The sequence below is a fragment of the Danio rerio genome, chromosome 5, assembly GCF_049306965.1.
Source record: "Danio rerio strain Tuebingen ecotype United States chromosome 5, GRCz12tu, whole genome shotgun sequence".
Lineage (NCBI taxonomy): Eukaryota > Metazoa > Chordata > Actinopteri > Cypriniformes > Danionidae > Danio > Danio rerio.
The window spans coordinates 59,062,501-59,090,129 of record NC_133180.1 but is presented as its reverse complement, the minus strand read 5'-3'; the positions used below and the strand labels follow the sequence as shown (position 1 = coordinate 59,090,129).

General features: G+C 37.8%; 1 protein-coding gene across 3 annotated transcripts in view; it reads right to left on the bottom strand.

The window, feature by feature from the left end:
* Nucleotides 1-10,225: 10,225 nt before the first annotated feature.
* The window catches only part of taf6 (TAF6 RNA polymerase II, TATA box binding protein (TBP)-associated factor), a 156,004-nt gene continuing 138,600 nt past the window's right edge, over nt 10,226-27,629 (bottom strand). For all 3 annotated transcript variants that reach the window (XM_073950191.1, XM_021476094.3, NM_001004557.1), the window contains 7 exon segments: nt 24,263-24,364; nt 23,849-24,031; nt 20,230-20,304; nt 14,628-14,753; nt 12,872-13,045; nt 12,597-12,788; nt 10,226-11,224 (listed from right to left, as the gene is read on the bottom strand). In XM_073950191.1, the coding sequence (XP_073806292.1) occupies nt 10,934-11,224; nt 12,597-12,788; nt 12,872-13,045; nt 14,628-14,753; nt 20,230-20,304; nt 23,849-24,031; nt 24,263-24,364 (1,143 nt within the window). In that variant the 3' untranslated portion in view covers nt 10,226-10,933.

The following is a 27,629-nucleotide window of genomic DNA, read 5'->3' as shown; positions in this document are numbered from 1 at the left end:
ATGACTAGTTACCTACCTATCCTCACTCACCATCTGTCAGCTTCGTCCCAGATTTATCAGGGGTCACCACAGCAGAATGAACTGCCAATTATTTCAGCATGCTTTACACAGCGACAACCCAGTACTGGGAAACACCCATACACACTCACATTCACACACACACTTATTATACGCTACTGCCAGTTTAGTTACCTATTATTCCCCTATACCGCATGTTTTAAAACTGTGATTGAAACGTTTTTTTTTTTTTACTTTTTTACTTTTGTACATTTTTTAGGGCAGTACTTCTTTACTTTTACTTAAGTACAAAAGTGTAGTCAGTACTTTTACTTTTACCAGAGTTGTTTAAACATGAGTATCTGTACTTCTACTTAAGTGAAGGATCTGTGTACTTTTGCCATCTCTGCGAGCAGCACCTAACCGGTCGAGCAACTCATCAATACGTGGCATTGGATATGCGTTGAAATTCGACACAGCATTGACCTTTCTATAATCAACACAGAACCGGACCGAGCCGTCAGTCTTGGGTACCAAAACAATTCGGCTGGCCCAGCTGCTGTGGGATTCTTCTACTACCCCTGTTTGGGGAATTCATTGTGGCTTGATGAACTTCTGATGAATGTATTACTCTCATTTATATGCTTATTTGAGTGATTTCATTATTATTATTATTATTATTATTATTATTATTATTATTAATATTATCTATTGTATTATTACCCATACCTGAGGCATTATTATCAGGTATGTGTGCTTTGGTAAAAGAAAAAGTCATTCTGTGTAAATGCAATCAGAGATGAGAAGATAAATTAGATCAGTAGCATAAATGTCACAAAGAGGGTAGATTTATGGATGCAAGGCCATAAGGACACCTCGGTTCTGTTCTGTAACTCATGATAAGGCACCTGCACGTGCGCCCACACTCATTTGTAATGACAACTAAAAAATATGAGTACCCATGAACTTCAGCTGAACTTACAGTTGACAGCTCAGTGGACAGTGAACAAGATATTTTGTTGAGCATTGTTTTTTTTGGCTGAGTCACTACTTTTGAAACAGGAAGGAAAGACCCTAACTGGACATGGGTAAGACCCCTGAAAGACCCTGAAAATCTATTGGTGGCGGGCACCTGAGAGATTTAAGATCCCATTAGCGGAGAAGCTGATGGAGGTGTGTAATGTGTAAATTTGGGTGGAGTATTAAGACACAGAAATGTATTTAAACTGTGTGCATGCCTATGTTCAGGAGACACTCGAACTACCTGTCTGTTGTTACTGATGTTGTAACAATAAACTGCTTTGCCTAAAGACTTCAGAGATATTAGACTTTGTCATTTTTTGAAAAGTTTGACTTAGAGACTTAGAATATTTTGCAGACCAGGATCTTTTTTCCTCAACACCCCCAATTTCAACTTATTACTCTATTCTTCCTGAATCACTTTTTTACTAAAGTACAAAAGTGTAGTCAGTACTTTTACTATTACCCAAGTCGTTTTAAACATGAGTATCTGTACTTCTACTTAAAGGATCTGTGTACTTTTGCCATCTCTGCGAGCAGCACCTAACCGGTTGAGCAACTCATCAATACGTGGCATTGGATATGTGTCAAATTACAACACAGCATTGACCTTTCTATAATCCACACAGAACCGGACCAAGCCGTCAGTCTTAGTTACCAAAACAATTGGGCTGGCCCAGTTGCTGTGGGATTCTTCTACTACCCCCAATTTCAACTTATTACTCTATTCTTCCTGAATCACTTTTTTCTTGTGTTCAGGTAGGCGATACGGCCGGGTCCTAACAACCACGCCCAGTTCGGTCTCAATATGGTGCTGAATTAGGTTAGTACGACCGGGCAGAGGCGAAAACACATCAGAGTATTCACGTTGGAGGTGCCGGATTTTCAAGAGCTGGCTCGCTGAGAGGTGATCGCCTCCAATGACCAGAGTGCCTGGCCGTTCCTGGCCGGTGCTCTCTTGCCCCAGGTCATCCTCGTTAGCAACAAGCGAAGCCAGCGCCACCTCCTCCAGCTCCCTCTACTGCTTCAGCAGATTAACATGATAGATCTGACTTGTATCAGCGCTATCCAAACTAACCACCTCGTAATCGAGATCACTGACTCGTCGTGTGACTACAAATGGCCCTTGCCACTTAATAATTTAATTTGAGTAATTTGGAGCTTGAAGTGGGTAGTAGTACAAGGACTTAATCTTCCTGTGAAAATTTGCATACCAAAGTGCCCTTGTCATATCGCCGGCGTTGGTCATCCTGGGCCTTAAGCAAATTCTCCGTAGAGAGCCACCCCAGTGTTTGGAGTTTTGCTCCAAGGTCCAGAATATACTGAATTAATTTTTACTATTAGAAGGCTCATCCTCCCAAACCTCTCTAACAACATCCAAAACCCCTCTGGGCTGTCTGCAGTAGGGAAGCTCGAATGGGGAAAACCCGGCGAAGGCTTGGGGAACCTCCTGCACAGCAAATTACAAGGACTCCACCCAATTTTTTGCATCCTCATGAACGAATTTACGGATCATTGATTTAAGCGTGCAATTAAACCTTTCCACCAACCCGTCTGTTTGTAGGCCAATAATCCGTAAAGCTTGCGCATGGTGCATTACATGAACGCGGTGCCTTGATCAGGTAATCTCCTTGAGGATTCCCACTCGAGAGATTATCCGAAACAGAGCTTCCGCAACACTCTTTGCTGAAATGTTACGGAGCGCTACTGCTTCCGGGTAGCAGGTTGCATAATCCCCTAGGACTAATGCAAACTGGTGCACACTTGCGGATTGCTCTAATGGTCCGATGAGATCCATACCAATTCTCTCGAAGGGGATCTCCATAATTGGTAGAAGGAACAATGGCGCTTTTGGGGTGGCTGGTGGATTCACCAGCTGACATTCATGGCACGCAGCGAACCATCTGCTGATATCACCGTGAATACCTGGCCAAAAAAATTGGGTCATGAGGCGATTTAGTGTGGTTGCCTGACCTAAATGTACGGCCATTGGATTAGAATGAGCCACCAGGAAAAGCATTTCTCCACGGCTCTTTGGTACTAATAATTGGGTTGTATCTTCTTTTGTCTGAGCATCTTGGGTCACTCAATACACCCTGTCATTAATGATCGCAAAATACGAATAGGAGAGGATCAGGCTGGAGCTTTTGCCCATCTATTACCTGCACTTTTTCGAGTGGGGGCGATGATTGGCATGGCGGGAACACGGATCAATGCACTCACCTCCTTTTTGGAGCAACTCTTTGGTGCGCTATCCTCGTGCCCGTGGCGCCAATACATTGGCCCAGACCTTCCCAATTTACCCTCGGGGCCAGCAAGACCAACCGATTGAACCGGAGAGAGCCCTGAGAAGCAGTCAGGGGTTGAAACTCCGCCCCTCCATCCTGATAGGTGCCCTCCTTTAGCGGATCTGCGTCAGTACACCGGCGTCTGGGTGCTGGTGTGGGCGGTCTCCACACTCTGGGCCTGGGAATAGGATGAAGGAGAGAGAGACAGAGAAAGAGGGGTAGAAGAGAGAGAGAGTGAGGTTATTTCGGTGGGTCGTCACCACAAGGTGATTCTCCAGATCCTTGGGCTGGTGGCACTGGACCCACTCTGATGTTCGGGAAGGGAGAAGGGCGATGAACTGTTTTAGCACCATGGCATCCATTATCTGGGCAACAGTCCGACCATCCTGTAATAGCCATCTGCGGCAGGCATCATGGAGCTGCTCGGCAAACACAGAGGGAGAATGGCTGGCTTCATGTCGTTAATCTCCACGAATATTTTGGAATGGTAATTGCTGGGCCAGGATGGCTTTCGCAAATGGCAGCATTAACGAAGTGGTCATTCTGGCAGTAAAGATTCTTCTTCTTCCTGGGTTTCTGCACCACTGTAGCAAAGTTTGTTGCTGTGTGTGAAGAAGACAGGGTCGGCAATATAAGGTAAGTAGAAGTCTTTTTCTTTTTTTTTAAGTTATAACCACTAGACGTGAAGCTGTGTGTGTGTGTGTTCTCTCCCCTCTCCCAGCTGCTCCTTCTGTTTTCCTTATAGGGTGTCTCTCTGGCCCAATCACTAGAATAAACAGGTGTTATTTATTATATCTTGTTGGCCTGCTGATTAGCCGCCGGGCTCAAAGCATGCTCTCCCCCCTATTTGATCACGCTTACCTCTCCACAATATTTTCTTTTAATTAAACAATAGTATGAAGAATTATGGAGATATTGCTTACCAGTGCAGCCTCTCTCATTTCTGCTCTCAGTAATGCAAATATGTGAATAAATTTGTATAAAAACAAACATATTAACTGTCATTTCAACATGAACAATTGATTTTTCCTGAAAAAAAAAAAGCAGATGTGACTGTATGGGCTGCTTTCCACTGTACTACATGACAAAAGATGAATATTGACCTTTGTTCTGTGTCCATGATGGAACTTGCAGGCATTGACTTATCCCTCACGCCTCATTTCTGTCATCTGCTACTAAGATAAGCGGGCTGTATGCACGCGCGCAATATGCTTATTTAAATGTCTTGTAATAATACTATGTAAGCACATTTTACATAGTTTTAAAACTTTTACAACTGTAAAGCAAATCAAAATGTATTTCCCATGGAAAAAAACCCAAAAGGCACGTAGGTCTATGTGTTTTTGCATATTTATTTGTGTATAATATATAGCGTGGATTCTAACATAATAAATTGAGAGAGTAAATCTTTGTCATGGAACATATTTTTAAAAATAAGTTTGAAAAGTTGTCTGTAGCAGGGTGGTGCTGATGTCACAAGTGAGCACCCCAAAGGCACTGTAGTCCGTTAATAGCCTAATGTAAGCTTTTCAGTTCTTGTGTTTGCATTTAATATGCAAAACTGCTCCAAGTTGTATTTTCATGTGAGAATTATCCAGCTGGACAAAACATGTAAATATAATGAACTAGTCGGTAGGGCTGTGCGATAACACGATATTTGATTTTGGACTATCAAAATTACTGCACGATCCACTTTTTCGGAGGAATCGTTGTATCGCCATATAAAGTGCACAACACGTCATATCCTTTGCAGTTCGATTGACAGAGTCGGTGACAATGGAGGGAAACACGGAGGAGTTGGTTCCTAAAAAAAATTCTACTTCTGTTATATGAAAATGGTTTGGATTTTTGCTAACAGACACAGCGCAAACAACAGTTATTTGCAAATGTTGCAATGATAAAATTCGCACGACGGATAGCAACACAACAAACCTTTTTAACCACCTCAAGAGAAATTCAATTCAATTTAGCTTTATTTGTATAGCGCTTTTACAATGTAGATTGTGTTAAAGCAGCTTCACATAAATGGTCATAGTAACTGGAACAGTGTGGTTCAGGTTTTAGTGTTTAAGTTCAGTTCAGTTCAGTTTAGCTCAGTTCAGTGTGATTTAATCATTACTGAGAGTTCAAACACTGAAGAGCAAATTCATAGATGCGAAAGCACGCGAAAGAATATGCTGAGAGTCAAATTTTAAAAGGACCCCATGTGAGTACATCACCAGGTACAACCAAGCAGCCAGAAACGACAAGGCTTAAACAAACAACTCTAATGAAAGAAACATATCACAAAGGAACTCCGTATGAGAGAACGAGCAAGCGCTGGAAAGACGTTACTGATGCCGGGACATTTTACCTGACCAAAGACATGATTCCTATAAAGACTGTGGTAAATGAGGGCTTTAAAAGATTGTTCAAAGTCGTAGATCCACGTTACAAAATACCCAGCCACAAATATTTTTCCTCCACTGTCATTCCACAGCTTTATTCAGAGTGCCGCAGCAAGATTCAAAATAAAATTCAAAACGTAAAGTTTTTCACTACAACGGCTGATTAATGGTCTAGCCGTACGTCAGAGCCGTATTTAAGTCTGACGATTCACTTTATTCATGAGTGGAAATTGTGCAGTGCGTGTCTAGAAACAACATATTTTCCACAAGACCACACAGGCGAGGTCATAGCGCAAGGTCTTAGGGACGCGCTTGAATGTTGGGGACTGAAAGAAGCAAACATGACCTGTATGACGACAGATAGTGGGGCCAACATGGTGAAGGCATTGGAGCTCAACAGCTGGACTCGTCTGCAGTGTTTTGGGCACAGACTCCACCTAGCCATCGGTAAGTACAACTAAAAATAATAATGATCTCCTATATTCAAGTGATTATATTCAGCTATTATAATAAATCATTGCAAATTACATTAGGAACTTTGAACATAGTAAAATCATGAGATTAGTTTGCTGTAATTGCACTGGTCAGGGGCGCCCCCAAGGGGCGGCCAGGGGTTGCTTTGTGTAAACTCTGGTCACCCCAATATGATTTTGCTTTTGAAATTATTAATTTAAATTTAGTTATGTAAATTCACAGTATTACAATATATAAGTACATCAATAAAATGCAGCCACCAAAATGACTTAATTCATTAATCTTCATTCATTTTAGAATTTCATTCATTTTGCTGCTTTACAATAAAAGTATGTGAAAAATAATTGGCCTGGATAGTGTTTTAAAACTAAATATTGATTTTTAGTAGGTTTGCACATATACTTGCTGAATTATAATTGCTAAATTACTAAAGTAATTAATTGCTAGTTAAAATCACATTATTACATTAACACAAAAATATAACATTACACTGAATTCATTTTTTCGTGTGTGCCCCCCGAAGATTTGATGTGGCCTCATTTAGCCACCCCTATGAAATTTTTCTGGTTGATACATTGTTCTTTTTTTCTTTTTTTTTTAGAAAAAAGTGCCAAAGACCCTCGTGTTGAACGTGCAACATCTGTCTGCAAGAAAGTTGTCAGCACATTCTCCTTCAGCTGGAAGAAAAAGAGGGAACTAAGTAATGCTCAAGCTGAGCTAAAGCTACCTCAACAGAAGCTCATCACTGAGTCCCCAACACGATGGGGCTCAAGGCTCAGCATGATTGAGCGAGTGCTTGACCAGGAAAAGGCGATTTCTCAGGTCCTGAAGGCAGACAAGAAGGCAAGGCATTTGGTCCCATCATGGCAAGATGTTGACGTGATGGAGTTTGTGAAAAAGGCACTGAGTCCACTAAGAGACTTTATGTGAGTGTATTTTATGTCAAGCCAGTGCTTCACATGTTGAAAGTCAACATTTTGAGCCTGAATGATGAAGACACTGAACTAACAAAAACAATGAAGACAACCATTCTGAATTACCTCACTGACAAATATCAGGACCCCACCACTGATGACCTGCTGGATATGGCTTCGCTTTTCTATCCCAGATTCAAAACACAATTCATTGCCAAAGAAAAGGTAAAGGGGATACAAACCAGAGCTGTTGCTAAGCTGTAGTCTTTGGTGACCATACACATACAGTATCCAAACTCAGATCAGCAGCCTACATCTAGTACCTCAGCCTTTACATCACAAATCCTTGATGAGGATCAGACACCACCCAAGAAAGCAAAGAAAACACTTTCCAGCTTTTTAAAAGCCTTAGGTGTTGCAAGTGCATCTGCAACCACATCAGTTTCCTCATCTGTGAAAGAGGCAATAGAAGGAGAACTGTAGGGATACTTGTCCACGCCAAATGCAGAAAGTGAGGTGGATCCGCTGGCATGGTGGAAAGTCCATTTGGCAAACTTTCCAAGAATTAGCCAGCTTGCTAGAAAGTATCTCTGCATTCCAGCCACAAGTGCTCCCTCAGAAAGGGCTTTCAGTACTGGTGGCAATATCATCACCTGCCAAAGGGCATCTCTTAAGCCGGAGAAAGTGAATCAGCTGGTCTTCCTTTCTAAGAATTTGTGACTGTGATTTGTCATACTTTGACATCTTTAGAAATGTATATGTTCCAAAGCTGCTAAGTTTACAAGACTCAGGAATGAGGTCAGGAAATATTTTTGTATCTTTATTTTATTTTTTTGGTTCTGAAACATGTTGCACAAAAATCTATGGTACTTAACAGAGTACAAAAGGTAGTTTACTGTTTGTATGTTTATTTTTCTTTTCTAAGCCAATGTTTATTTTGGGAGTTATGCTAAAGTCTGTGCACTTACATTGACAGTTATATTTTTATTTAAACTTTATTTAACTTAACTTAAAAACTAAGTCATTTACATTTTTGAAGGTGTTGCTGAGGATCTATGTCTAATAAGCTGATTTGTTAAACTTGTTAAACTAAGATTTGTTAAATTTGTTAAACAAATGTTCATTTTGATGGTACAGTAATTGTAATGCAAGTCTTGTTGAATGTTCTTTCTTTGCAGAATAGCACTTGCATTAAATCTTCACTTGATTAACATATTCTTATACATACATGCTAAGAGTATATTTTTTATTTGGGGACATTAGTTTGGTTGTATTGTACCTTTGTAATTTGCAAAATATTCTTAAAAAACCAACTTAAAAAAAAAATTGGGATAAAAATCGTGATTTCCCCAGAACAAATCAGGATATGATATTTTTTACATATCGCCCACCCCTACTAGTCGGTGCAATGGAATAGAGGTTAGCGTGTCAACATATGGTACAGTAGCACTTCAAGGTGTCTTGAGTTCCAATCCCGGCTCGAGGACATTTCCCTACCCCTCTTTCTCTCCAGCTTCGCTTCCTGTTTAAAAACTGTCCTATCTAATAAAGGCAAAAAGGCCAAAAATAAATCTTAAAAAAAAAAAAAAGTATAATGAACTGTGCTTTAACAGAGCTTATTATTTAAAATATTCAAAAAGCCTATGAGGGAACCAGTTTTAGTCTACAAGGTGACTTCATAGTTCCTCCACTTAATATAAATGAGCATTAGAGGTAGTTACATGAACATCGAAAAAATGAGACCTGTACAAAAATATTTAAGACCAAGAAAAGCAAGTTATAGATGTGATTTTTTTTTTTTTTGACTTTTTAAGACCCCACAAAAACCCTGTGATGAACTATCCACCGGCTTATGGGGCATCTAGCGCTCTGTTATAAATGTTTGTTGATGTAAACAGGACATGAAAATTGGCAAGCACATCTCACACGTAAAAGATTCAACCTTAATCTCAACAGCTCTTTCTCCACATACTTGCTCACACAAGTGAAACTCCACGTGTCTACACAATAACGAAACAAAATGTTAAAAAGTTATGATTGTAATATCATCTTAAACCGGTGACACCCAAAGATGAATGTGGCTATTCAGAATGTATGTACAGTACATGGCAGTAGAGACAGCTCACCTATAATTTGTCTGTAACCCTACCTATGTAAAGATATACTTAACTGCACAAAAAAAGTCAACTGCACTAAAAAAAAAAAATTCCAAAGCAGAGTAATGCATGTAGAGAAATACTGGATATTTTTATACTTTATGCCATCATCAGCCACTAGATGTCACCAAAGAATCCATATTTGTAGGTTTTGGTTGGTCTGAACTGACTGCAGGGATATTTTTGCTGAGAAACTGTAACATAAAAATTACCTGTAACATAAAATAAGCATAATTTTACATAAACACTCATAAAGTAAAAATTTTGCAAAATACTTTTCTTTCATAAAAACACAAAAAGAGGACTTGGCAAAAAAAAAAAAATAATAATAATGAATGAATAAATAAATAAATAAAACACTTAAGTACTCTTTAAATCCAACTCCATAATAATTTGTCCCATTGGATAAGTATGGGGAATTCTAAAACTTATTATTTAAAATTATTATTGTTAAAAATGTATAGATTTTTTTTCAAGACCAACATATGACATTTGTTAAAAAAAAAAAAAAAAAAAACATAGTTCACACGAGACCTTCATGTCCAAAAAGATCCCCAATGGAAACCTTAAGCACTACAGTATAAGGTATGTTTGAGGTTTAGTGAATCCACATTTGTTACCCAGACTGCAGTGGCGCAGTAGGTAGTGCTGTTGCCTCATAGCCAGATGGTCGCTGGTTCGAGTCTGGGGTCAGTTGGTGTTTCTGTTTGGAGTTTGCATGTTCTCCCTGCATTCGCGTGGGTTTCCATCGGGTGCTCCGGTTTCCCCCACAGTCCAAAGACATGCGGTACAGGTGAATTGGGTAGGCTAAATTGTCCATAGTGTATGAGTTTGTGTGTGATTATGTGTGAGGATGTTTCCCAGAGATGGGTTGCGGCTGAAAGAGCATCCCCTGTGTAAAAACTTGATGGATAAGTTGGCGGTTCATTCCACTGTCGCGACCCCGGATTAATAAAGGGACTAAGCAGACAAGAAAATGAATGAATGAATGTTGTTCCATGCCTTTTTATTGACATTTTTCCTCACAATTATACAAAACTGTATTTAAGAATGGATTACTTAATAATTGCTAATACCTTCAGTGTACTATTATACTTAATATCTTAAGTTTTATCTTGAGAAAAGAAATTGAACTGATATAACAAAACGTTTGACATGAAAACAAAAAAAAAACACTGATTTCTACAAAAAACATTATAACATTAAGTATTACAAATTAAGAAATGTAAATCACACCTTAAAAACCAACTTTATTATAGAAGATAATAATAAACTTGAAACTGTAAATCAATTAAATTGTTAAACCCAACAAATGCCCAACTATAAAAAACATTGTATTAATGGTGGACCCATTAATTCCTACCCAGAGAATCCACATTTATCATTCTTTCTCCTGTTATCTGCATATATATCCTCATGTACATGAAATACAGCTAAACTACAGCTAAAGCTAGGAGCTCAAAGGCAGAACCAAGTCTTGTGCTTTCATCTCAAATCACAATAAAGGTTCCTTAACATGTTTGTATGTATAGATGTCATTGTTACAGCCTCGATGTGCTTGCAGCCACAACTGTATTGTGTGTCTGTGACATGTATTTGTGTATCTGTGTGTATGTTTGTTTTAAAGCACTTTGATAAGCATCAAGTTACATTTATTGTTGATCTATACCCTGATGGCGTAAGCAAGAGTGAGAGTGTCAATGTGGCAATTGTGTGCTTGTGGCTGGTGATTCTGAACATTCCAGCTTGACTGCAGACTCCATGCTGATAGGTGAGGTAGAAGAGGAAAGGACACCTGAGCCCTTATTATCCATTGATGAAGAGGATGAAGGCAAAGACACCACAATATATTTCTGGATTGGGCGTGAGCTGCCCACAGCACCTGGATTTCCAGACTCCAGTTTGACGAGTGGCTGTAGACTTGTTGGTGTGCTGGGGACTGTACTTGTGACAGGGGATCCAGACTGAGAGGAGCTGAGAGTGATTACCTAGAAGAAGAGCTTATGTCAACAATTACAACAGAATTTACTCGTTTTCTGCAGAAACTATCGGCCAGCAGTTAAACTAGTAGAAATAAAATGTTCCATTAGCAGAAATAAAAAGTCTTATGTGGCTGCATAGATAAAGTGTTGGAGCATAGATGTAGTTTAAGTAAAGTGTCCGATGCATTTGGAGAGAATTTCGACAGGTGGTTTGTCAGACCCCACTGTTCACAGTGTGAAGCCAAAAGGCTTTGGCAATATGTATTTCTTTGTCAAATTCCTTATGAGTTTATGGCAATTTGTCAATGTTTCAAGATGTACAGATGACATTAAAATACATAAAAGCAGTCTTTAGGACCAAGAGCAGCTGCTGTGTCTGATCACAGTGCCATCTTGGATCTTGGAATTCAAGGAATTCAATACTACAGTGCTATAGTCGTGAGACATTTTTGGTGCATTAACAGCGAGTGTTTCCCAGAGATAGGCTGCGGCTGGAAGGGCATCTGCTGCGTAAAACATATGTTAAATAAGTTGGCGGTTCATTCTGCAGTGGTGACCCCAGATTAATGACTGAATTAATAAAAGTGAGTGCATTTATGAATGTATGAAACATATATGAAACCTTCTGACAAACTAATCTAGCACAAACTAGTGCTTAAATGTAAAAAATGCAGTATTTGAACCTCATAAAAAAAAAAAAAAAAAAAAAAAAAAAAAACTGGATTGTACATTTAAGCACTGGTTTCTGCTTTATTACCTTGTCGCAAGGTTTCATAATGTGCAGTGCATAGTGTGCACCATGGGTCTATATAAATTCAGTGACACAACATGCACCAATGAATTACGATAGACCCACAAAACTATGCTATCATCTCCCTCCATGATTTGGTTTAATAGGATTTTTGAAAAGCAGGTGGGGCAGGGGTTAAGAGTAATTTGTGATTTAAACTAAATTAGAATTATGGAAAGGCTCAAGGTCAAATTTCTGTAGCAATACACCACAACTTATGTTATAATTACCTTTCTTCAGTGGTGATGTCATTATGCGCACCATTTTATTGGTAAAAACTAGTTGTTGAATGGAAATAAGTTAAAGACAGCTAATGTTTTTTCTTACAACTACATTGTTGGAAACAAAAAACTGGGAACTTGACTTATGCCATGGTAAACCATAGATTTTTACTATGCATTAAGGCAGTTTCTAAATATAAAATAGGTTTCTTTGTTTTATTCCCAAGTTCTTTAAAAAAGTAAAACTATTTTTATTTTAAATAAAAATAGTACAATTAAAGGTTTTCTTTTGTATGTGGGAAAACAATCTTTGTGAAATAAAATTTTGTTATATTACATATAACACAAATTACTTTAAAACTCTTACCTGCTGTGTGGATGCAGCCCCTGCACTTGTTGCCATAACAATATACTTTGTTGCTGGGGGTGATGGCTGAGTGGGTGTTCCAGGTCGAGTAGACATGAGGGTAAGTGAACTGGGTACTTTAATTATGCTGGGTGTACGTGAAACACCTGATGTTGACAATCCACTCTGAGACATTGTCAAAGTCGGACGTGGCTAAATACAAGACGGAGAGAATTTAGGTTTGATGTGTATGATTTTAACAAGTATGACAAATATTTTATTTAAAATTTACTCACCTGTGTGATAGTAAGTGTGGTTCTGTTAACAGTTTGGGCCTGAAAGGCAGCCTGTGCACGGGCCTTCACCACATGTGAACATAGCATAGTGCCCAGATAACCATAATCTGCTTTGTATTGCTCCACCAGATCTGGGACCGGCCTAGTTTTAGCAACCACACTTGCACAATGTTTCTAAACACAGAGACCAGAAGGAATTACATTTTTTTAATGCATTTTATATATACAATCATATATATATATATACTAGTGCCGATATACATCTATATCACACTGCTACGAGTGTGATATTGCGTTTATACAACAGTTTGACGGCATAATTGTGTATATAAAAACAAAATCAAACATGGAAAGTCTCAAAAACTTTTTTTTGAGGAACTCTTTTCTTCTGCGTTGGATTGAAATCATAGGCTGACAGTTAAACAGCTGAGCAAGCATCCTTTAAACTTTGATCTGAAGTGTCTGCTTTTTGCTGGCTGCATGTGGGCGGAGTAATACACAAAGTGTAAAGAGGCTGTACTGGTGCTGATATTAAATATATCACTGCTATCAGCCAATCAGATTCGAGAACCAGACAGAACTTTTATTTATATATATAATGGCACAGCACAGCTCTTCGTCAGCTGCTGCAGAGATTAATCTATCTCTGTCTATTCTATCTAGTTACACATATCTCTATACAAAAACACTTAAAATAAAAATAAAAAACTTTTTAACCGTGGCAGCCTTCTACTATGCTGTTTCTTTAACCTGCAAGTCTTTTTTTTTAGAAAGAATAAAGATCCTACAATATTGTATGCTTCTCAAGCTCTATGAGGAATGTCATTCATGTCTGGCGCACTCACAAGATAATCGCCTGAGATATGTCATTTGGTTTTTGATTGTCAGGTTGTTGTAGGCCTAGTTATAATAATATTTATACAATATAGTTATAATGATATTATTACAAGATCAAACTAGTGTTACTTTCTCTGCTTCAGTGATGTCCAGCGGTAGAGTAACAGCTCGTGTAAAGGATGAGACGAACAAAAGTAATCAATGCATGCCCTTCTTTTACTTATTTTCGTGTTGTCAGGTTTACAGTGCAAACAGCTCCCAGGTGAAATAACTTAATGAACATAAAACAAAGCCAAATAAAACTTTCTTCCTCTGCTTTAGCTGCACAGCACAGAGCGAGCTCACATCATCCAGCATGCGAGTCAAACTACACTACCCACAATACATTTCGCTATGGACTACAACTCCCGTAAATAGCGTCAACTTTCTATTTCCCTTTTCCTGCAACACTAGTGTGCAACTTAAGCAAAACAGATACTAAAATTGTTTTACATTTGGTTTTGTAGTTCAGGCCTAAGATCCGTCTCATGCTTCCACTAGAGTGAAAGCACCACCAGCAGTCAAAAGTGACCAAAACATCAGCCAGAAAGTATAGGAACGGAGAAGTGGTCTGTGGTCACCACCTGCAGAACCACTTCTTTATTGGGGGGTGTCTAGCTAATTGCCTATGATTTCCACCTGTTTTCTATTCCATTTGCACCACAGCATGCAAAATTGATTGTTAATCACTGTTGCTTCCTAAATTGGCAGTTTGATTTCCCGGAAGTGAGATTGACTTGGAGTTCCATTGTGTTGTTGAAGTGTTCCCTTTATTTTTTTTAGCAGTGTATAAATGACCATGTAAAAAAACTTAAAAGCATAAGATAAACACCACAACAACTGCTTATCAACGATTAAGAGGCTGTTGTAAGGTACTTACCAGTAATAGACTCTGGACATGATCAGCTCCAATCTTATCAATATTGGATACCACTGGCCCATCCATCACTGCTTTAATACGGGCACCCTCTACAAACAGTCGGGGGATGATCAAAGTCTTTATCACCTACATAGTCAGAAAAAGACATCAAATTTCTCAATTTAGAAACTTAATGCTTTTAATGCTTACAGTTTTTCCACATAAGTGCCTTCAAAAGTCAGACACCATGGACAATTTAGCCTGAAATCAAATAATGTCAAATATATCACAATTTTTTTTTGGGTCCAGTTGAAAATGGGGCCCGGCCCTCCAGCGGGGAAAGAGCAAATTCCCTTTTCTCTGAATTGTCTCAGGTCTCAGGTACGCTTAGGTGTCTGTTACCAGACTTAATGGCACCCTAGGCAAGGAGGGCTGCCAGCTTCCGTGGTACTTGACGTGCCCGCTTCGGCAGAGGCACAGGCAGGCTTACCGTCCTGCCGATAGATGACATTACACATCGCATTAGACTGCTCTCTCACCACCTTGAATTTCTGGGGGAATTCACAGACGGTGTCACAGAAAAGGCCAGCCTTGGATATGAGCAGGGCCAGATTGAATCTGCGGATGTTTTTTGCTATTTCTGCGAACAATTTTGGTAAAAATCTGCAGATTTCTGTGAAATTATTTTGGGAGTATTATAACTAAAACCTTAGATGTAAAATAAAAAGTAATACCTTTTAAACTTTTATTTAATGTTTGAATTGCAAATTCAATTAGATCCACTTTATTTGGTAAACAAAGCAAGTCACTATATATCTACTAAAAGAACAATTTCATATTAGTCAATAATATTACTGTAATTAATAAAAAACTGAATAAATTTAGATTTTCACACATTTACTTAAATAAATGTAAATAAACAGAATCAACGATGGGCTAAAAATCTGCGGAATTCTGTGGAAAATCTGCGGAACTCTGCATGCGCAGATTCAGTGTGGCCCTAGATATGGGGCAGTCAACACACACACACACACGCGCGCACACGCACGCACGCAGGGGAGAAAGACAGTGTGCTTAATGACGGTGAAATGTTTGATACCGCACGTCGTATTGGAGAAAAAAAGCCTCTGCTTTCTCTGCAGAGATGCACTCAGTAGGTCAGAAAGCCATGTGTGTGTAGACAATCCTGTCACAAAATGTGGCGAAAATTCAACACGACGGTCGGCAAAAGTTTGCTTACAGTGCTCACGTGTCTACACACAGAGAGCAGCATTTACAGCCGATCTTTTAATATTGTAGTGATATCAACGTACTGTAAACCAAGTAACTTAGAAATCATTTTGACTAAGTTCTGTCTTTAAACACTGAAAGAGTACAGCTGACCATACGAACTATAACTTTGCCATCTGAATGAACAAAGAAAGGGCGCTGATTGCACACACTTTCCGAATCTGTAGACAGGATAATCAAAACATACTGGAACTGCATCTTTTTTTAAAGGAGACGAGCAGCAAATCCGGATCTCACCATTGATGAGAAATGCTCTTGAGTAAAAAATGTTCCAAACAAACGCATTTCAGCTGCGCGTCACGTCTACGGATCCACGCGTGAGTCTAGCAGCACGCTCATAGAGAGAAAATGAAACAAAACCTTCACATTATAAAAGCAACACTGGCGACCCGTATCTCCAAACAATTCTCATTCTTTTCCCACTTCTTTTGGCAACGCGACGTGTGTTGTCTCTCTACAATCTGAACACTGTTTCAGGTACAGTCTAAGAAAGCTAGGATGTATATTAATGAAGTTGCAGTGCATACATAATGGAGCGCGCTGATTGGTTTTGAACCAAGCCTCACTCATGAATGAATGCAGCACACTCAGAGACGTAATACGGGACAGCCTGGTACAGACGTCCAGTCTACATGCTGGAATACACGCTGAGATCTCATGGCTGTGACGCAGCTTCAAAAATTTGTTTCAAACCGGAAGTACGAATTTGCTCAAAATAATGCAAAAACAACCAATTTTCACTTGTTAGTGAAATATATGGGTCCTAATAGTGTTTTTAGCAGTGTGGGACACATATACGACTGTCAACAGCTCAAAAAATGTGTTTTGGTGTATCGTGACCCTTTAAGGGCGTGTCAGAATCCACTTTTGCTAATACAAGGACAGAAAAATCCGCTTTGCGCTGTGGCGCATGGTCTAAAAGGGTTGAAATTATTTTCTTAATGAGTCATAGGTGTGTTTTGAGAATAAACCAGAGTCTCATCTCCCATTCCCTTTAGAAGTCAGATGTGTCGCACCATAGCACATTTGCTATTTACATTCCGACTTTGTAAGTGGAAAAACTGAATGATTCACTAGCGAGAAAACATTTAAACAGAGCATCTGCAGCGCGAGAATGAGATGAGCCTCCTCATTATCTACTTCCACTTTCGCTCTTGTACGCACAGAAGTTCTATTCAGTTCTAATTTCCAGCAAACGGATAAATGAACAATTATAATGAAATGTGTTAAAAAAACTGAGTTATATCCAAATACACATGCTAAGTCCCATATGGTCTAAAACCTGACAGGTGGACAAATCTAAGCTTGTTTTAATAAAATAAATATAAATATGGATATGGATATAATAAATAATACTGCTATAAAATAATAACATTATACAAAAGCAAATTGTTACAGATAAACTGAAAAAGCCCCCGGAGATGAAAAAGGCATGAAAGTATGGTTTTTATATTTATGTAGGCTAGAAAACAATAAGTTTTTTAAACTTTTAATCATTATATTTATATCCTATATATATCCTTAATATTTTAATTCTTTTTCATTAGTAAAGATATTTGCGTATTGATGTACACCCTGTGTGTATTAAGCAATGTTTAAGCGAGGCGCACAACTAACATGCTTCTGCGCTGGACTTTAGACCGGCTTTGTTCTGGTCTATTGAAAAATCTACTTTAGTTTCTCAAAATAGCAACGCACCAGCAATGCGCCTCAACACGCCTTCCTTTTTAGATCAGAACACCTATGGGCGCACATATTAGTGCAAATGCATTTGCTATTTAAACAGCTTGGGGCAAAACGTCAAAACGACTCTTGCACCAAGCTGAAACTAGCAAACAACAATTGCACCACGCCTAGCACCCCATTGTGCAGGGGGTATGATAGGGCCCTAAATGTCAGCAGGACTAAAGGGCTGATGGTGGACTTCAGTAAGGAGCAGGGAGCTCAGGGTGCTTAGCAACATTTACTCCTGCACCATAGAGCATCCTGATGGCAAACATCACAACCTGGTTTGGGAACAGCACTATGAAGGACAGACTAGCCCTACAGAGAGTGGTGGGTCCAGCTGAGCACATCATCATGCTTGGCAGGTTTAATTTAATAGAAAGTCATCAATAATAATCTGCTTTGACACATTCCACACTGTAAAAAGAGCTATATAAATGACAAATTGAACTGAATAAATTGAATCAATGACTTGCATTGATCAAATAATATCCATTTTGCTACATCAGATAAAAGATTACATAAATAGGTAAACAAAAACTCATGTTTTTTGAGATGCCGCCCGCAGGTTTCCTATTTGATACCCCTGCCTTAGACACTTTAAAGGGGTGGTCTAGAATGTAATTTTAGGGCTTGGTTATGTTAATAAGATGCAAAGCAGTGTGTGCTCATGTTTCACTTTAGGGAAAAAATATTACATATGTAAACCTCTCCTGTCCTGTCTCTTTGTTGTGTTAGAGATAGCAGGGGAGATTCACTGATTACTCCAGGGCCGAATAACATTAGTTTCGGGGTGAACTCTTTTAGTTGCAGCCGGTGAATGAACGAGGACACATGTAACTTGGTCCAATCTTTAAAGAGGGAAATCACTAAAAACTGTCTTATTGCAAAAAAAAAAAAAAAAACGCTCCTCTTTTCTGTCTCTCCCTCTTCGCTTCACACACACACGCACACAGTCACGCACGCACGCACGCACGCACGCACGCACGCACGCGCACGCACGCGCACGCGCACACACACACACACACACACACACACACACACACACACACACACACACACACACACACACACACACACACACACACACACACACACACACACACACAAACTGTCCTGCACATGTGACGTGCTAAACGTGCCATGTGTTGTTGATGTAAGATTGTATTCAGTTTGATCGGAATATTCATATTTATTATACAGAGCGCGCGTGTGAGCTGTCACCACGCACACACACAAACATAGATCTGACAGCCTTGAGCCTTCACTGATCAACAGGGGAGAGCCTAGGTGGACCGGTTATTAATCCAGCATACAGACCACACATTCTGTCTTTATATTCGGTTCTGTGTTTGTCATTAAGTCATCTGAGCTCAATGATCTGGTTTGTTTCAAAATCTGACCCCGAGGGCAAATCAATGCTCTCACAGCGGTTTATCACAAACTTTTCATAGATAATTTTTCCCGCGAATGACAGCAAGAACGAACACAGAATCGTTGATGCTACATGTGTTCAAAAGAATCTAAAACACCAAATTGGATGAATTTATGCTGCATTTTCTAAAATAATACATTCTGTATCTAGCTTTTTACTTGTACGGTGGCTCAAAACGGTCAAACACCTCTAAAAAAGGCTTTTTCAGACATGGCATATTTGTTCACATGTACATCACTGTAACACGTTTTATTCAAGAACATTTGAGCTGGTTTTAGTCCTTAGCTCTTTCATCTTATTTAAAATATATTTATCTTGCTTGTTGATTAAATCCCATTTTGTTATTTAACCTTTTTAATTTTATGCAACAGTCAAGTTGCATGTTAATTTGCTATGAAGAAAATGAACTAATGTATTTTTTGGATGCGGATTTATGTGAAATCATGAATATAGGTCTATATAATTACCTTGCAAATTTGAAAGCATAACTCTTTTGCTTTGAATATAGGCTATTCAGTTCAAAAGAGCTAAGTTTCAGCTTTTATAAAGTTTGCTGTATAAAGATTACTGTAGAAGCCAGAACTATTAGCCCCCTGAATTATAAGCGCCCTGTTTATTTCTTCCCCTATTTTTCCCTCAATTTAAATTAAAAAGGCAAAAAAAAGAAAATCACATTTTTTTTAACACATTTCTAAACATGATAGTTTTAATAACTAACTTCTAATAACTTATTTATTTTAACTTTGCCATAATAACAGTAAATAATATTTTACTAAATATTTTTCAAGATACTTCGATACAGGTTAAAGTGACATTTAAAGGCTTAACTAGGTTAACTAGGCAGGTTAGGGTAATTAGGCAATTTATTGTATAATGACGGTTTGTTCTGTAGACTATCGAAAAAATAAATTCAAGGGACTAATCATTTTGACCTTAAAATGGTTATAAAAAAATTAAAAACTGCTTTTGTTCTAGCCAAAATAAAAACAAATAAGAACAAAATAAAAATAAATAATTCTTTCTCCAGATTAAAAAAAACAACAACTATTAGACATACTTTGATAATTGTATTGCTCTGTTAAACATAATTTGGGAAATATTTATATTAATGCCTTTAATAAGCTTCCAAAACAAAAAAATATGGGGTTAAAATTAACAGTGAAAGAGACTTACATCATGCCCAAGTTCAGCAAGTCCAGCAATGCAGCCATAACGAGTTGTCCACTGAGTCTTTTCATCCAACAATGCCTGAAGATCACAAAATAAATGTATTTAATTACTTGCATGCAAGACCTTCTAGGCTGATTATGTGCATTTATTGTCAAACAAAACAAATAATATAAAAATAATGATTTAGTTAGTAAATTAATAATTATACACAGATGTGGCAACTGACAATGAGAACGTGAAAGAACGTAACTATGCATGACACCGGTGTACAGCAGCAGCACATTAAATTAACATTAAGTTTGCTAATAGTAGTGAAGTTTATTGTGCAAAGTTACATAAATATTTATGATTCTGTTTGTAATAGCATTAAAAAATATTGTTTGTTTGCTTGTTTTTTTTTTCTACTTCATTAGTATGACATGGTAAGTAGCCTATAGGTTTTAGTTAATAAGACAATTTTTTTGATATGAGTGACATTTGAAGCTAACAGTCAAACAAGACACATTTTTGATACATGTGTCCTATACAAGTAACATTTACAAAAGTACAGACAGTCTGTGCAAATGTGTTGACAAAGCAGCAGAAAATTGTCGGCATTCATATTTTAGTGAGTTATTTTTTATAGCAGCAAATTTTCTATTATTTCATTTAGGCCCAATTCCAATTTTATTTGTGCACCCCTACCCCTTCACCCTTGGCCCTTACAACCGAGGGTTAAGGGGAAGGGCTTCAAAATGTATTCCTAATAACCGGGACAGCACTACAGTACCTGCACATGTCCTCGCGATTTCTTGCTTCACATAAGATCAGGAGATCGCGACTGCTGATGAGATTGCAGTTGTGTTATTTTTTGGTATTTATCTTTAGGAAATCACTAAAGGCTTATATTATGTTATCATAATGTGGCAATAAGATCGTTATACTGTGCATTTAACACAGTGGCCATACTCATCAATAAAAACACAAAAAAAACAACATTAACATTATAGCAGACACTGTAAAAAAGCTCATTGACAGCCACTAGACCTTTCTGACAGGGTATTCGAGAGTCATCGAGTGTCAGAAAGTTGTGGGACTGTTGTACAGGAGTTATGCTTAGGGATTATAGATCGAAAAATTAGCTGGGTTTTTTTTTGCATGACGGTAAGACATGAACGCAGTTTTGAATTATTAAAACATGTTTGTTTGTTATAAAAATTCGTAATAATGACAAAAAAAAAAAACTAATTTGTGGATCTTACTTCCGGGTGCAGCTGTTGCTGGGGTATTCTGGGAATTTTTTCCTACCCTTTTGTTTTAAGTGTGGTCCTGAAAAGTCTTTGTTTGAAGGGGTGTATACCACTTGCCCTCAGCCCTGCGCCTTCAAGCTAAAGAGAATTGGGACACTACTACTCCTTCACGGGCACATGAAAAACGAGGGGTAGGGGTAAGGAAGGGCTAAGGGTTAGAATTGGGATTGGGCCTTAGTTCTTATTAGTTCACACTTCTGTATTATATTATTCTTCTTCTTATTGTTGTTGTTATTGACTGAGCCTGCCAAAAGTCGCATGTAATTGGCCAGAGCTTGGCAGTCCTGCAGCTATTATGGTTCTGACTTTGCATCTATTGTGTGATCCAGGCATGGCCCTCTGGTAATTCTGGCACACGTTGCTTCATTATGGCTATAAAGCTTTGGGCTGATCCATGTTCGCTGTAACTCGCCCGGTGTTTTGGCTGTAAATATCTTTATTGCAATTGCATTAATTTAGCATTAAGTCAGAAAAGCAGTATCATGTTTTTCCCTATTTATTTTGCTAAAACACGCTTCTGCCTGTATGACTATGGGCCCTATCATACACCCGGCGCAAGGCGCGGCGCAATACTTGTTTGCTAGTTTTAGCTTGGCGCAAGAGTCGCTTTGAGGCGTTGCGCCGCGCTCTTTAAATAGCAAATGCATTTGCGCTCATATGTGTGGCCATAGGCGTTCTGGTCTAAAAAGGAAGGCGTTCTGAGGCGCACAGCTGGCGCGTTGTTATTTTGAGAAACTATAATAGATTTTTCATTAGACCAAAACAAACCCGGTCTAAACTATTTGCTTTTGTATAATGTTATTATTATTAGCAGTATTATTTATTATATCCATATTTATATTTGTTTTATTAAAAACAAGCTAAGATTTGCCCACCTGCAGGTTTTAGACCGTATGGGGCGCAGCATGTGTTTTAGGACATAACCTATAGTCTACAGGTGTTCAGGGAAAGGCTCTACAATGGCTTAAGTCATACTTAACTTACCATTACCAGTTTGTGAATATTAATGTACAACCTTTACAAGTCCGCCTAGTAAAGTATGGGGTGCCTCAAGGATCAGTTTTAAGCTCCCTGCTGTTTACAATTTACATATAAAAGATCTGGGTGTCATATTAGACAGCAATTTAACATTTGAAAATCATATATCCCATGTCACAAAAACTGCCTTCTTTCATCTGAGATATATCGCTAAATCACAAAATATGCTATCCATCTCAGATTCAGAAAAGCTAGTCCATGCTTTTATAACTTCTAGGCTGGACTACTGTACCGCACTGTTTGCTGGTTGCCCAGCATCCTCTATTAACAAACTTCAATTAGTACAAAATGCAGCTGCCAGAGTTCTTATCAGGTCTAAAAAATATGATCATATCACCCCAATTTTTTCCTCCTTACACTGGCTGCCTGTTAAATTTCGTATTTAATTTAAAATATTGCTTCTTACCTATAAAGCTTTAAATAATCTAGCTCCTGTTTATCTAACCAACCTTCTCTCTCACTACAATCTCGCAAACCTGCATTTGACAGGGACTATAAATATACAATTGATGCTTGCTGTCACACAACATTACTTAGGAAAACATTCTACCTTACAACATTAATAGATCATTTCCTGTCAAGATAAGGCTTGTTATAAATGGAATTAATTGTACTAATAAATTGTAAATCTTGAATACCACTATTGTCCTTCATTGCAGGAAACATAATCAACTTCAGCAAAGGCTGACATTTCTGTGTCAGTCTTATCACTTCTATAAAAACATCCCCTGAACTCACCATGAGTGGTACAGAGAAAATGAAATCACTGAGGTAAAATCATGATTTGTATTAAAAGTGTTTATTTTGTAGATCATTTATTTTATGCTTGTATGTTTTAATAAAAGCTGTAATTCTCTTTTCAAAACTCTGATAAGGAGCCAGTGTTAACTGTAAGTATCCGATAGCATAGTGTTTTTTTTTTGTAATGTTAAATTATTTTTTTATATAATTAAATTGTTTATAAGGACTACTATTGACTGTAAATTGAAAATGTTAGTTAGTTGGTTGAGCACATCAAATCTTGGTAAATCTGTGTGATCTGATTGAAAGCAACAAACATATGTCCTCTCATGTCTCCATAGTTTCATGGGGCCCTCTGTAAACAACCCATTCTTATGCGCTGTGGAATATCATTCCACATGGTGCAGGCATGTAGACTTTCTTTTATGCTAGAATGAGAGCACATTTCCTACTGATACCTTGGCCTTTTTTAGTAGCAACATGTCATTTGAAGGTTATATTTTAAGCACATTTTTACATCACAATTGTGGCCATGCACATACAGTGTCTGCTACCTTAGTAAAGGTTTTGGTGATACGCGACTGGATGTTGTTGGTTGTGGTGCTGAATGTTTTGCAGCTCTGAGCCATTAACCGGGCAGCAAAGTCTCGCAGAGCCCAGTGATTGTCTACATCAGGCCTCAAACACAGTTGCTTACTCACAATACATGTCACCACCGCGGGGATCAACTCATGGAGCTGGAAAAAAGCAAAAAATAAAGAATTTTTATTACTTTTCCAAGGAACTCCAAACATGAAGCATGTTTACAGTTTACAAATTCTTTAAGGTATATTAGCAGCAAGTCATGTGTCTTCTAAGTGTAGAAAACAACTTGAAATTTACTGTAAGAAAAACTAAATTACCCTAAGTTAACAGGCAAAAACAAAATGAAATTATAATAATGGAATAGTATGCATATAACAACTCACATATTTCTCCAAATATAGAGTTGGATTGTCCATTAGAGCCTTCACCATCCTCATCAAATATATCAGCAAAGCCAAGTTATTCTGAACAACATTTACACGCACCTGGAAGAGAGAAAAAACAACTTTGTCACACCACCATATTAAAAATGCAGACCCAATTTTAAGGGGTAACTAATAACATTTAAACATAAGAGTACATTAGGTTCTAGAAGTGTGAACCTACACTGGTCTCATAGTTCGGTTCAGTTATGAATATTATTCCATCAATTCAGTTAAATTCGATATCTCGGTGCTTTCCATACACAATTTTATGATTAACTTCACAGCACAACAATTCTTGTATTCAATTATATATTATATATTAAAAGAAATATTGTTTAGATCTATAGCCTAGAGCCTATAAAAAGGTCAATATTGCCTTGCACACACACACACACAAACACACACAAACACACACACACACACACACACACACACACACACACACACACACACACACACACACACACACACACACATAGACTATACAATAATTTTGTTTTTTACATATAGTATTGCATTAATTTGCAAAGACGTTTTAACAAACCCGCGTTTTTTAATGACGGATGTGGATGTCACAAAATACTTTTTAAACAAATGTTTATTATTAGGGGTGTAACGATACACTCAGCTCACGATACAATGTGTATCACGATATAATGTTCACGATTCGATATGTATCACCATATTTGGAATAAAAATCAAAAATGAAACTGAAATGCAAATTTTATTTAAAAATATTTTTTAAATTACCAAGTGAACTATTTTTTTATGCATTTCTTTTGTTTCAACTTCTTTCATGTAAACTGAACATTCTTTAAGAAAATAAATTAAATAGGCCTTTCTCTGGAAAATAAAACAATTTTAAATGTATAAATAATTTTATGGATGAGTGTCTTCATGTTGGGCATGATAAGTGACAGACGGGCCATCTTTTCATCAGACAGGAAAGTCTTGGCCCTTTTCAGCGGTTTAAACAGGTTTACTATTTCTTTGGCGTCGCTGATGTCGGCGCTATCAAGTGTATCATGTTGACATGCATTATTGTCTACCTCTGTACTCAAAAGAATGCTTGTCGTAATCATAACTCTAAAAAGCGATATAATTATTTAAATGATGTGCACACTTTTGTTTTCATTTTCACTGCTAAGTGCTGTTCATACGTCCCAAACGGCTCCTAAACGATCACTTTGTGCCACAAACTAAATGTTCTTTACAACTTTATTACCTGTTACTCACAACCTTTGCAGGTTATGTTCACTGAAGTAGTAGTAGTTCATCAAGTAGTCCGCCCTCTGTAGTAACAGCTTAGTCAGCTCACATCATGTGTGATTTTGAGGCCGCGAACACATTATTATATGAAGACAGAATGATATTTTTGGCTGAATTGTACCTTATAAATACAGTATTTGACTCTTTCAAAACCATTAGGAGGTATCCATGTTGCTGAGCAAGGTATGTAAATCACTGTGAAGACTTTAAAACTTCGGCTATGTTTGACCCAGTATGCATGTCAAAAAGCAGACAAGTCTATAGACTGTAAAACCGAAATGTTGCCAGACGTCCGATTTTGAGAGGATGGGCCATCCTCTATTTCAACCCCACTCATCTTGGTCAGCTAACAATACTGCTGCTGCTAGATCAAGCAATCTGAACTCATGTGCGACAGCAGGTGGAACGTAGTTCACGTGCAAACAGCTCAACTAATAAGAGAAAATGGACATCATATCGTAATAAAATCGTCATAACGCCACGCTGCATATTGTGACATTTTTGCATCGCGATAAATTGTTACACCCCTAATTATTGTTATTATTAATATTGTTATTTAACATGAACAACACTTTGAAAAATTGAAATGTATTTATTACACCGCCTTATTGGAATAAACTGTATCAATTATAGTGCTTCCCACAGGTTTGAAATATACTTGCGGTGGTAGCCGGATTGAAACACACCATTTACCCACATCACATAAATAGTTAACTATATACGACAAACAAAACATAATTTCATTTTTAATAATAACTGTATTTATTATTACACTGTTCATTTCAATGTGGTAAAATAAAAGACTGCTATAATATATATTTATACTGAACTAAAAGAAATACTGTTATGCTTTAAAAACATATATTTTTTTAAAAAAGCGACGCAAATGTGTTGATTATTCAATACTAATTGTGTGCATATATTTTGCAGCCAGTTTAGATGTCATTTCTTCCTCTCTGAGTGTTTAGTAAAGTTTTTCTGAGTCATTTAAAATAATGAATACTATTTACTTTTTCTTTCGGTATCCTGGCTGTGCATGCGCTGTCAGCTGAATACAGGCCTAAATTAAATCTAAAAATCAACTAGCCTGGTGATATTTGGGGCCCTATCATACACTCGGAGCAATGTGGCGCAAGGCGCGGCGCAATAGTCTTTTTCTGGTTTCAGCTTGGCGCAAGAGTCGTTTTGAGGCGTTGCACTACGCTGTTTAAAGAGCAAATGCATTTGCCCTCATATGTGTGCCCATAGGTGTTCTGGTCTGAAAAAGGAAGGTGTTCTGAGGCGCATTGCTGGCGCGTTGCTATTTTGAGAAACTATAATAGATTTTTTCAATAGACCAAAACAAACCCGGTCTAAAGTCAAGCGCAGAGTTGCGCCTCACACACTGCTTAACACAAGATGAAATACATATGAAAAAAAAAAATATTAAGCATATATATAGGATATAATAAGAATATATATAGGATATAAATAAAGGATTAAAATATTACAAAACATATTATTTTCTGAAGCACTCTGAAGCTGATAACTTTTATGAATTTACGAAATTAACAGATTGTATAGCTGATATTAAAAATTGGATGACTAATAACTTCTTAATACTAAATTCACATAAAACTGATGTATTGCACCCAAAAACCTCACACGGAAAAAACCTAGTACATGGTCCAACCCTTCTCAATTCAGTCCTCATTTTCAGTCAAAAATTTGGGGGTCATGTTTATTAGATTTTTGATAGTTGTTTAAAGGCCAGAGTTCAAGCATCTGTAAAACTGCATTTTTACACCTTAAAAATGTTGCCAAACTTTAACATATGCCATCAATGTCTAATGCAGAAAAGCTTATTCAAGCTTTCATGACTTCTCAGTTAGACTATTGTAATGCGTTACTAGGCGGTTGCCGTGTTGGCCTAATAAAAACACTGGGAAAACTTCCCAAAATACACTATTTGAACGGCATCTACGCTTATGTTAGTCCGTTTTTATCATTCCCAAGGTTTCCATAATCCTGGACCAGGCCATATCCGGAGCAGATGCTGTGGTGGTTATGAAGGAGA